This window comes from Zea mays, chromosome 10 (assembly GCF_902167145.1).
Source record: "Zea mays cultivar B73 chromosome 10, Zm-B73-REFERENCE-NAM-5.0, whole genome shotgun sequence".
NCBI lineage: Eukaryota > Viridiplantae > Streptophyta > Magnoliopsida > Poales > Poaceae > Zea > Zea mays.
This window is the reverse complement of record NC_050105.1, coordinates 126,434,133-126,447,542: the sequence shown is the minus strand read 5'-3', so window position 1 is coordinate 126,447,542 and position 13,410 is coordinate 126,434,133. Positions and strand designations below refer to the sequence as shown.

The window sequence follows — 13,410 nt, the reverse complement described above, 5'->3', positions numbered from 1 at the left end:
ACGTCGTTCCCCTCATGCGAGATCTTGAGGGTGTCCTAGATTTGCTTGGCATTATCTAAGCCGCTCACCTTATTGTATTCTTCCCTGCACAAAGATGCTAAAAGAACAGTAGTAGCTTGTGCATTTTTATGGATTTATTCATTAATAAACATGGAGTTATCCGAACTATCAAATTGCATTCCATTTTCTACTATCTCCCATATACTTGGATGAAGAGAGAACAAGTGGCTACGCATTTTGTGACTCCAAAATCCGTAGTCCTCTCCATCAAAGTGTGGGGGTTTGCCAAGTGGAATGGAAAGCAAATGAGCATTGGAATTATGCGGAATACGAGAATAATCAAAAGAAAAGTTCGAGTTAACCGTTTTCTTTTTCTCCTCGTATTTGTTGTCCTTTTGAGAAGAGGAAGATTCGTCGCTGTCGTAGTAGACAACCTTCCTGATGCGTCTCTTCTTCTTTCTGTCCTTCTTCTTTTGACTTGAGCCGGAGTCATTGACTTTGTCGTCCCTTGGCTCGTTGAAGATGGACTCCTTCTCATTGTCGTTGACCACCATCCCCTTTCCCTTAGGATCCATCTCTTCGGGCGATTAGTCCCTTTCTTGAAGTGAACGACTCTGATACCAATTGAGAGCACCTAGAAGGGGGGTGAATAGGCGATCCTGTAAAAACTTGAAACTTAAAGCCACAAACTTGATTAAGTGTTAGCACAATGAATTCAAGTGGCTAAGGAGAGCTCTTGTGAACCACAATTGACACAGTGAGAACAAGCACAAGAGACACAGAGATTTATCCCATGGTTCGGCCAAGTACAACACTTGCCTAGTCCACGTTGTGGCGTCCCAATGGACGAGAGTTGCACTCAACTCCTTTCAAGTGATCCAATGATCAACTTGAATACCATGGCGTTATTTTTCCTTTACTCTTTCCCATTTGCGAGGAATCTCCACAACTTGGAGCCTCTCGCCCTTACAATGAAATGATCACAAATAAACACAGAAGTAAGAGTGGGAAGAGCAACACACACAAATCCACAGCAATACGCACACACACAGCCAAGACTTGAGCTCAAATGAATAACACAAGGTTCACCACTAACACGGAGCTCAAATCACTAAGAATGCCAATCGAGTGCGCAAAGACGGAGTGTGAATGATCAAGAATGCTTAGAGTGTGCTTGGTGTACTCCTTCATGCGCCTAGGGGTCCCTTTTATAGCCCCAAGGCAGTTAGGAGCCGTTGAGAGCAATCTAGGAAGGCAAATCTTGCCTTCTGTCTGCTGGTGCATCAGACAGTCCGGTGCACCACCGGACACTGTCCGGTGCAGATCTCTTTCCTATTCTTGCGCAGCCGACCGTTGAAGATTTGGAGCCGTTGGCGCACCGGACACTGTCCGGTGCACACCGGACAGTATGGTGCCCCCATCAGACCGTTGGCCCGGCCACGCGTCACGCGCGAATTACGCGGCCGACCGTTGGCTCGGCCGACCGTTGGCTCACCGGACAGTCCGATGCACCACCGGACAGTCCGGTGATTTATAGCCGTACGCCGCCGTTCAATTCCCGAGAGCGGCCTTTTTACCAGAGCCAGCCTGGTGCACCGGACACTGTCCGGTGCACCACCGGACAGTCCAGTGCACCCAAACTGAGCAGAGTCTTGGCTGCTCGAGCCAAGTCTTTTCCATTTGTCTTTTCTCTGATTCTAGCACTTAGACAAATATGTTAGTACACAAAAACCAATGTGCTAAGTCTAGAATCATACCTTTGTATTGATTTGCACTTTGTCCATCATTTGGCATAGTTTAACACTTAAACCATTTGTGTTGGCACTTGATCACCAAAATACTTAGAAATGCCCCAAGGGCACATTTCCCTTTCAAGTACACCGGAGGTGGGCGCCAATGTTGGAGACTTGTTCTCAAATGCTATGAGTTAAGAACAAGGCAACACAAATGTTAATGGTTAAAAGTTTTTTGTCCTTCGAAGCATTATTTCCCTTAGGATATAATGATCTTCACACGAAGGTCATGAAGGACATACCTTCATGATCGCGGTATATGTTAATGAAAGAAGAAGCATATGAAATATAAGAGACAACATGAATAATCATATGACATTATTAATATATCTTATTTATATTAACATGGATAAACAGAAACAATATTGAATTACATTTGTACCTTCGGTTTGACAGAAGGTAAAAGTCCAAGCGTGACACACGAATCAGTACAAGTCAGCGTGAACAGTACGGGGGTAATGTTCATCTATTTATAGGCACAGGGCGCAGCCTGTGTAAAATTGCATTCATGCCCTTTATATTTACTATTGACTTATGGATAACCCAACGAGGACTAGATAGCCTTTTCCCCTTTAAGTCGGTTCTTTTTTCCGTCATTAAGCCGAAGCTCCCTTGCGCGTAGCTTCGGAGCAACATCAGCCTTCGTCTCGACCATGCTTTTCACATTGTGTATGCTTTTAACCCGAGTCCGAAGGTACCTATTTATATGTTACACTTGGAAAACATTGTTAAATCATGTTTTTGAGGACCTTCGGAAGACAAAGCCCCCCAACAGAATTTAGAGTGCTAAAGCCTGGAAGCAAGGAATACGAGGTTCGATGTGTAAATGAGGGTTTCACTTGGCAAGTTTGTGCCTACGAGGGTAGATGAAAAACACATTAGCAATGATCATCAGTTACATAACATACTTGTACTTTGGAAGGTGTGGATCAATCACACCGCTATCCGACTGGTACATTCATAGTAATCATATGTATGGTTACATTCTTGATAAGATCAACTTTGAGCCAAAGCTTATCATTAGGCACATTGAGAAACAATTTCATTACACAATTAGCTATATGAAGACATGGAGGGATAATCAAAAGGTGTTTGAGATGGTACATATAAGACATCTGATGATAATTTGCCTCGTATGTTGTCTTGTATTTTCAGCTTAAGAGGAGGACCAATCATCCTTCAACGAGCTTTGTTTTGTGTCGGTGCATGTGTCAAACCTTTCCAATCATGTCCACTAATGTTATGCATCGATGAAACTTCTTCGACAGGGAAATGCAAATGGACTATCTTGACTCCAATTGGGAATGATTGCAACAATTAGCTGGTTCATATGGCTTTTACCTTCGTTGAGAGAGAAAACTTTTAGCTGGTATTGGTTTCTTGGACGGGTGAAAATTCATGTCATTGCTGAACACCCTATGAATGCATGATTTTTTGGCAGCAACCAAAGATCTTCAATATGGAATTGTTCCATCATCTCCCATATGGTCAAATGTTCGCAACATGTGGTGCATAAGACATATGGGTGCCAACTTCTATGTCTGCTTCGAAAACAAAGATCGCATGAACTTGTGGGCGCAACTATTCTTCATCACGCTTATCTCACAAATGCCTTATGATATGAGGTAAAACACATGATCCATCTTGTAGTGAGTATGATATTATAGTGATAATGAAATACCCTATGCTAAAAAAACATGTGTATACCGTTAAATTTTGTGAAGAGGTTTGCGCAAAACAAAAATTCCATTTAAAATTATTAAAATCCAAATTAATTAGCTCTTAAAAAGTCATCAAAATTTGCTTGAACAATATAACCTTTGCAAATTTAAATGTTGAGTTATCTAATAAAATTAGCAATTAGAAGCATGTGGAACCACAACTACGGATGAACTTTTAATACAAAAATAAACAGCTAAAAGCTAAATTAGATAGCTCACAAGAGGCTTATGTTATTTTATCTAAACAAAATAAAAATCCTTAGCATTTATAATAATGAGCTATCTAATAAGCTAGAAACCAGCGGTAGCACCGAGGTACATAAAATTAAAAGAACTAAAATTGGTAAAAAGGATGTATCTACTTCTTGCATTGTTTCAACTGATATTAACTCTCACCCTTGCAAACAAGTTTGTGTCAAGAATGATATTGTAGAACCTTGTTCAAAATAAATTGCAAAGGAAACTAAGGAGCTCAAGCAAGAAGTGGCTCGCCTCACAAGGGACTTGACCAATAAGAAAGGCAAGACCAAGCAAGTCCAACCTCACCAGGATAACACCACCAAAAGAGTGAAAAAGCTTGATGAGGAAGAAACAATGGTTTGTTGGGTGTGTCACAAGGAAGGCCAAAAGTTCTTTTAGTGTAAGATGAATACTGGGGAAGAAAATCCAAAGCCAATAAGCAAGCTCTGTAACACCTACACCAACAAGGTGAATAAGAAGGCTACCTCACCATACCTCCTGAAGAAGATGAAAAATGGCAAGGTGATAGCTATCAAGTTGAGTAAGCAAGCTAGCAATAACAAAGGGTCGAGTGCGAAAGAAATTTATTTCAACCACAAAAAGCACCGAGAAGGTTTGAATTCCGAGAGGTGAGAAGTCTGATGGACTTCGGTGAATTTGGATATGTCAAAAATAGGATGTATATCATGGGACACTTTATATTGATTCAAGATTATTGCCAAGTGGGTTAGCAAAAATTATGGACCCAAATTTCTCACCCATGCTTAAGTAACTAGTTTTATTACTTCTTGTTTTAGATATTCATATCTTTTTTGATAACTAGTTTATTTTTGCATGCCTAGTTTTTGTTATGCATTTAATTTAAATTAAGAATTTAACTTTGATTGGTATTTATTCTTAAGCATGCATAAATTAGGACAATCATATGGTAGGATTGCTCTTTTTAATTCATACCTTTGTAGCAAACCTATATGGTTTAAAATATTTAAAAAGCATGTCACATAGCTTGTTTATTTTTTTAAAATGATACCAATCCTTTCTAATAGTTGTTTAAATTTTTTAGTTGGTATCATTTACTTTATACATGCCAAAGTTCAAATTATAGATAACTTACTTCTAAGTATGACCTTTTTCGGCAATCCACTGAGTCTTCTTTCCTTTTTTGTGGGAAGGCTAATCCTTTTATATGTCACTGTTTATTAGTGACACCTTTCCGCCTAGGATCAAAGCTCCAAGAGTAATGAACACAACAAACCAAAATTCTTTGATTTGATAAAATGCTTGAGAGTTTGACAACTCACACAATGTCTCTCAAGATCTCTAATGCCACAAATGTTAGCTCGCAAAGCTTGTCTCACTCTCTAATCAAGAATTATTGTCTATCTAGTTACCATGTCCACAGAGGGAAGAGGAGTGGCCTAGGGCTTCTAGTTGTGTGGGAGAAGTGAAGGAGTTTAGTAGCAAGTAATGTGGGACATGGAGAGGTATTTATGGGCCACAAGTCAAAACTATCCATTTGGATTGATTACTGAAACCTAGCCTATTGGGGATTTCAAACCAACTAGTCGTTGGGCTAAGCCAGCCTGGCGAGTCCCTAAACCAGCCTAGATAGCATGCCAACCTAGCCTAGCTAGCTTATGAGCTGAGGTTGGGTCTACAAGTGGGTCTGACACTCTCTCTCTCTCTCGTCTTTCACTCTCAAGTTTTCTCTCATGGGGTAACTTGAGCACTATTTGCTCGTCTCAAATTCAATGAAACATCTTGATAGTGTAGCATATCTATTCTCAAGGAATAAATTAATCTTCATTTGAGCTTTGAATTATCCATGTTTACTGCATCGATCATGCATAATTGGTGGTCCATCATTTCTCTTTTTTTAGCATGTGACTTAAATAGGTCACATGAAGTCAGTTTCATCATTGATTTGATCTTTCACATTGATGTAGCTTTTCATAGTTCGATTTGTTTACCTTGACTAAATACAAGTGAATTTCTTCATCACCTTAGCTAGGTTCGTCGGTCACCAAACCATCGCTTGTACTTCATCCTTGCCATCAAGACACTTGCTTGTTATCTTCACCCTCTTAAACCATCAAATCATATCAATGCTCCTGACCACCATTTGACTATCTTTTCATTTGCATTGCTTTCTTGTGCCTGAACTATATTGTTTTCAATAATAACCCTTACATTCTTTAACAACTACCTTTGATATTTATTCTCCCAATCTTCCTCATTTGAGACCAATCAATATGTTAACCATCTTGTCTCGTTCATCTGATAACACGCATGCTTGCAAACTCTTGCTTTCGAGTAATCAATATTGGATTCGGTTGATATTTATATGATCACGGCTCAAAATATGAATTCGATGGTTAATTATAAATTTGGGACTAAGCACCTAGAAATCTCGTGAATATTGTGAGTCCCTTAATTATGTTGCCATTTAATTAGCTAAAACTCCTTTAGGATCTACTACGTTCCGAAAGCAACCTACGTAATTTGCTGGGGACTATTTCTATCATCTCTTGATTGAAATCGGGATAGACTGGATGATATGCACAGCAACAGGAGCGGATCCTACTCCGTGGAGATCATGCGCAAGTTCTCCGATCATGTTTATTGCGCCGACAACTATGGGGATGTTTATTGGGATAATTTTTTAGGAGGTTGCATGTTTATTGCGAGATATATTCATAATTTTATTGCATTCGATTCTTTTTCACAGATATGCGCGCGCCGTAGGCACATTTTCACTAGAGAAAGACCGAGTTATTTAAATACCAGTGTTAATTAAATATCGTACTAGTGTTGCCGGCAGCAGTGCCTGGACTTTTGGTTTACCACCGCGACCACCCAACGCCCCAACCAAACCAACCCACACGCTAAAAGCCTAAAACCCTCCTCTCCGCGCGCCTCCTCGGCTCCTCGCCATGGACGGGGACGACGCCGGCGGCCAGCTCCCCGCAGCCCCTGCTTCTCCGCGCACCGAGGAGGCGATCGCCGCGGCCCATGATGACGCCCGCCTCCCACCCACCCCCTCCGACGGCGAGGACTACGATGACCTCTACGGTGACGTCAACGTCGGCTTCAACTCCCTGCTGCCGCTCTCCCCCTCTCCGGCTCCGACATCGCCTCCCAAAACCCCATCCCCGGGCCCCTCCTTCCAGTTGCCACCCCAGTGGCCGCACCGTCCCCCGCCTCCGGAACCCCTGCCCGCGCCTGCGCCCCAGCGCGAGCCCGAGCCGCAACCAAGACAAGATACCAAGCGACACCAGCCGCCGCAGCCTACCCCGTCCGTGCCGAGACACCACATGACGCCGCGCGGTGGCGGCGCCTCCAACTCGTCGTCGCCCAGGTGCACGTCGCTGTACATCAGCGAGCTCCACTGGTGGACGACGGACGCGGAAGTGGAGGCCGCTCTCGCGCTCGCGCCGGACGGTGCCGCCGCCGCGTTATACGGCCTCCACTTCTACACCGAAAAGATCACCGGCATGTCGCGCGGCATCTGCCGCGCCGATTTCCTCCATCCAGCCGCGGCCGCCGCGGCCGCCACCGCGCTCCATGGTCACGCCTTCCACGGGCGCAAGTGCGTCGCCTCTCTCGCCCCCTCTCCCTCCCTCAACCTCCTGGGCGACGACCTCGACTCCTACGCCGAAGCCGCCTGGTCCCGGAACCCTACTGGAGGCCTCGGCAACGGTGGTCATGGTGCGAGCGATGCCACGGCGGGTCGAGGCAATGTGGCCCTCGCCTTGGCTGATCGGCTGCCTCTGGCGCGACCTCAGCTGTCCGTGGTTCCCCGGCCGACACCTAGGAGCGTTCCGTTCGCTGGTATTGGTGGGTACGGTGGGTTCCAGTCAATGAGACAGTACAGTGCGGGGATGGGCATTGCTATGATGCCGTCGGCATTGGCACACCGCGTGAACCCACCGTTCTTGGCGTTGCAAGGTTCAGGATTTTGGTATGATCAGGGGATATCTGGGAGCTTTTGGGGAGCACAGCAGGAACGGAATTTCGGAGGTTGTCAAATGCCATGGCAGCAGCTAATGGCCCCAAGGCAGCAGCAGCACCAACAGGCGCAGCAGCAGTTTGGGAATTGGAACTACGGGATGCAGGGGCGTGGCTTAAGACATGAAAGACTAAGTAATACGAGGAGCATTGGCAATGTGAGGTATCTGGATAGAAGGCAGGCTAACTGTGATGGGGGTGATCGGTACAAAGAGAATGATTGTGAGAAGGGTCGTCATCGGGAGGGCATCTTGGACAAGGAAAGGGAGCAGGAGAAGCACTGGAATCAGAGGGATAGACATGGTGGCGACAATCAGATGGATAGAAGAGTGCGTGCAAGGTCAAGGAGCCAATCAAGGGATGATAGTGATGACGATAATCCAAGGAGGCGGCGCTAATCTTGGGCTCCAGGAAACATGTAAATGGTAATTGAAATTCTCAGAAACACATTGTACATTGTTCTATTACCAGGGGCCGAGTAAACGACCGTCCACAAAAAAAAAAGCAAGGACAGCAAATGGCGATTATTTAGGGCTTGTTTTGTTCGTTGACTAACTTGTCACACTTTGACTAACTTTTCTGTTTAATGTTAGTTATTCAATTTGAATGACTAATCTTAGGCAAAGTGTGATATAGTTAGCCACAAACCAAACAAGCCTTTAGTATTAATTAATTATTAGGTGGCCATAACACAAGGCAGCTTGCTAGTTCAACTCTATAAGCGTAGCGCACATCAAGACATAGGTCCAGTTAAAAATAGATAGATAAGGCTCAATCAATCACATCCTCATGTGTAGCGTTTGCCTCTCCTCCATACTTTTCGCTAAAACATGATATCGTACCTTTACTCGTTTAGTATTACCATTTGATATATTCATATGTATTGTAAAGAAAAGCAATCATTCATACCGTTCTTGTTCTGAGTTGCAGCTTACATGACATATCTTGGTAGATTTAAATATATTTTATATATCCCTAGGTCTATATTGCAGCCCGAAGTTCTTCCCTTTACTCATATTCCTCTGTCAATGTGCATAGACAACTCTTTTGTAGCTAGCAGGATGATACCCTTAAGTTAACTTCTGTAGCACCATTATGCATTATGGTGTCTAAAGAGCATAGTATTTGAAACTTGAAAGGTTACTTTCAATCTGTCATAGAGTTAAGAGGTTGATCTCTTCTTGTAACCAATAATGTGACTCCAACATTTCGTTCCTATATACGATCACTATTAATTTATTATATTTCTCCTTTTATGTTGCATCTTGTGTGAAGGTAGCAGTTAGTTGGTTATTTAACGTGGTGAATTCTTGCCAGTCACACTAGACTTAGTGCGTAAACAGCTACTACATTCATGATAATCATGTTGTTTGACTATTTTACTACTTCAGCATGTGTTATTTGGCATTGGTTACTCAAACCATTGCTGACTTGCTATCAACGTGTCATTTTCTACATACTACCTCCGTTCTCGAATATTTATCGTCTGCTAGTTCATTTTTTACTAAAATACGACAAATAAAAAAGAACAGAGGTATTTAAGAGTCCCCTCTTTATGGGAACATGTTACTTGAAACGTGTCAAATCGTTAATCATTGTTCCTTAACCATTTCCAATGTTTAGAACAACTGCGCTTTTGAACAAGGACTTGCGAGTATATTTGCTTCTTTTTTTTCAAATTTGATTTTCACCAGCGATGTTTCTTCCACTGATCTTTATGCAATCTAGTGTTTTCTTCATGTTGTCCATTAGATCAAAACACCATTTACATGATTGATTATGCAGTTGCAGTGCTTTCTCTATAATGTGGATTAATTTGGTGTTGTTGTTGCCGATTTGGTATTAAACGCTAGAATGAACTATCTAGCGGTGCTTTCTGCGGGAGCGCGGACGGTTCACGATCTAGGGTCGGATGGTCCTCGACATCTCTGCAGGAGCAGCTTCTCTCTGTGTGTTTTCGGACAATCCGTGCCTAGGGTCCGGACTGTTCGTAATGGAGCGGAGTCTTCTTTTCACAAAAACCTAAATCTCGCCTCTCGGGATGGACCTCGTCGGGGAGGAGAGGTCTAGGGGTTACTCTGGGGCGTCGTTAGACAACGTATAGTCAAATAGAGGTAAAGAAATAGGTCGAAGAAGATTAATAGTAGAGCTAGATTACTCCTCATAATGCATGGAAAGAACAAGACAAATAAGATAAATTAGTTGATAGATTCGATTGTGTGTCTGCCAATTGGTCGTACCCTTCATTTATATAAGAGGAGAGGTCTGGACCCATTTCTAAACAAATACCGCAGAGTTTGCTAACAAATCTCATAAGAAATTAGGATCCATAACTGAATCTACTCTCGTGTGGATCGGCCGCGCCGCCACGCTAGACTGTCTGGGGCGCGGATTGTCTGGGCTCCAAGGTTGGACTGTCCGACCATTATTGGTACTCACCAGATGTCATGTGCCTTTTGGTGGAGGTTGACAAACCAAAAACATCTGTACCACCAGCATCATTCAAGAACAATAGATCACATAAGTCGTTTTGTTCCCGAAGTAAGAACTAAGCTCGATACAAGTCACCGACTTTTCAATCTTATTGGATAATCATTTAATAAGATTCCAATGTATAAATTTCATTCAGGATTATATCTTTATCGGCCAGAACTTATTTGATCGATGGGTCAAAAAGGCATAGAATCGCGGTGTCCCCCAGTCCAAATAACCAAAGGGATTATACATGTAATATAGATTCATCGTTGTACTAATCCATATTTCATCAGCACAATATACAGGCGGTGGGTAGGCTAGACCGCTACAGGCTGTATCCGCTGGAGTCCCGCTCGCGACGTGCTGCACCGCCTTCTCCTGGTTGTAGTTGCCTAGGTCAACGCGGAGGCTGAGGTGGTTCTTGAGGACAACGAGGTTGTTGGAGACAGGGAGGTCGGCGGAAAGTGATACGGCGGTGGCTGTAAAGTCGACCTTATCGTGGTTGGGTGCATCGGCCTAGGGGAAGTAGCCCAGGGGCATGTGGTCGAGGAGGATGTTGCAGTTGGAAGTGGAGCGATGGAGGTGCCATGGGTGTTGTGTTGGAGCCTTTGCTCCGGTGGCTTTGCCAGGGAGTCGTGTGCTGCCACGGCCTCCTCGTTGGTAACGCCACCACTTGGTTCCTGCTCGACATCGCTTGCTACAGCCAGAGCCTGGCGTCGGCGGTGGACGACGGGCTCCAGCGCAGGGGCCCTATTGGCGGCCTCACGGGTGGTTGCGAGGTAGGACGGCGCAGATCCGTCGCTACAGGAGGAAGTGCTTCCGCGTGGGGCCGCTCGGATTGGGGTCCTCTGAATTTATGGATGGGTCACTGACACGCGGGACTGAGCAGGATTAGGTCCCACGTGCAGTGACATAACTGCACAAATGCATAAATTCAGAGGACCCACGTCCGGGGCCGCTCACCGCGACGGCCAGCTAACGCGTTGGTCAATCGTACCTCCATCTGCACCATCTCCTCGAGAAGAGGCCAGTTTGGTTCAACTTTTTTCTGACCAGCTTTTTCGAGAATCTAGATGTGGGGAGAATCTGGCTGTGTAGAAAATCTAAGTATCATTAGAATTACGTGTGGAAGAAGATAAAGTTATCCATAAGACTCAGGATCTATAAAGTGACGGATTACTACTATTGCGACGACTCAACCGATTATATGTTTATGTTGATTTTGAATGGTTTTTATCCAAACGAATTTTATAGAAGTTGTCTGAAAAGCTGAGTATTTGGCAGTCCACAGCAGCTTTTGGTGGCCAGAAGCTGCGAAAAGCCGAAACAAACAGGGGCATTGTAGCATCCATGCCTGAAGTACCAGCAGAACACGATCGGTGGCCGAGAATGGGTGGAAAGGGTTCCAGGATGAGAGTAGTCTGATACTAAATGTTAGCAACTCTAATCTCACAAACTCAAATCAGTAGCACAATGAACGCTGAACATATGAGTCTGGTACACATTTAGAGTAGGGTTTAGGGAAGTAGCATCCAGGAGAAATAGAATGGAGAAACACCGCAGCTATAGGATCTAGAAGGTACTAGAAAGGAGAAGATGTGGGTACATGAGAGGAGAGGAGAGGGAGAAGATGAAGGTAGAGAGTTTTGGTCGTCCAATGGTTCTTCGATGCCTCTCTCCGTTGTTACTCCTGCCCTCTTGTCAAAGATGTCCAGAGGTTCAAGTAATGCTTGGCCAGGCCAAGGCTCAAGGCCCATCTGACAGCCCAATCGTGAACCCTGCCAATACCACCCACGTCTTTGCCCTAGCAGGTTTACGACAGGAAGAGAGAGAGAGAGAGAGAGAGCGCACGAGGGAGTGGGCGGATGTTAATGAACCACTGGTGGGGGAGAAAGCGGTAGGGGGCAGCGAGGACGCATGCAGAGCAAACGACGTGCGGAGGGGAGGAGGGAGAAGAAGGGCTTGGCCTTAGAGGCTGTGGCTTTGATGTGTATGGCGTGCTCGTGGCATGCGGAGCGGGCGTTGGTTGCCAATTTTGGTGGAGCTCTGGAGCTGGATGATGCAGGGTGGTTTTAACAACGTACGAAAGGTTTCAATGCGGGAGCAGACGCACGACACACGATTGTTAATCGTCGAAATTGTTGCATTATAATAGTAGAGAAAGGTTAGGAGGAGACGTACGACTGATGACCATAGAAATTGTTGCATTATAATATTAGATGCTAGAGAAAGGTCGAGTTATAAATACCAGTGTTATTTATATACCATAGAGACCGAGTTATGTAATTACCAATGTTGCCGGATGCGGTGCTTGATACCCGACTTTTGGTTACCACCGTCACCACCTAACGTCCCAACCAACCAAACCAACCCACACATCGTGGTGATTGCCACCTTGGTGCCGAAGAAGTAGAGCCTGCGACGATCTCTTAAAGAGAACATATCATATTCATGTGCTCACGTTCCTTGGGTGAGCACGTGTGCACTTTAAATCTGAGTCCTCCTTTGTTAATTTAACCATAACAACAAAATTTTTGTTTTGCCCCTCCACCTGGCCACCTCCTCTTCAACAGCCACATTTTTCTAACAAAAGATATGTGTGTGGCGTAAGTATATTTTCACTAGAGAAAGGTAGAGTTATCAAAATACAAGTGTTATTTAAATACCATAGAGGTTTTTAGTTATTTAAATACTAGTGTTGCCGACCTACTTTTGCATTGCCACCGCCACCACCCAATGCCCCAACCAACCCACACGCTAAACCCCTCCTTGTCGCGTCTGCGCGCCTCCTCGCCATGGACGGGGACTAGGGCTGGAAACGAGCCGAGCCGAGCCAGGCTCGGCTCGGTGAGGCTCGGTGGAATAGCAAGCCGAGCCAGGCTCGGCTCGGTCACTTCGTGAGCTCGGTAATGAGGCTCGGCTCAGCTCGCTGAAAGGGAAATAGGCTTACACCTTTTCCTATATGAATTTTGGTGGTTGAATTGTCCAACACAAATTAATTGGACTAACTAGTTTGCTCCAGATTATGAGTTCTACAGGTGCCAAAGGTTCAACACAAACCAATAAAAGTCCAAGAAAGGGTTCAAATAAAAAGAGCAAAAGACACCCCAAAGGCAGCCCTGGTCTGGCGCACCGGACTGTCCGGTGTGCCACCGGACAGTGTTCGGTGGATC

General features: G+C 44.6%; 1 protein-coding gene across 1 annotated transcript; it reads left to right on the top strand.

Annotated features, from left to right (window-relative positions):
* Positions 1–6,561: 6,561 nt before the first annotated feature.
* On the top strand, positions 6,562–8,266 carry LOC100285128 (uncharacterized). The gene has a single exon (NM_001397503.1). The coding sequence runs from the start codon at positions 6,688–6,690 to the stop codon at positions 8,158–8,160; it is 1,473 nt and encodes a 490-aa protein (NP_001384432.1). The 5' UTR covers positions 6,562–6,687; the 3' UTR covers positions 8,161–8,266.
* The last annotated feature ends 5,144 nt before the right edge of the window (positions 8,267–13,410 follow it).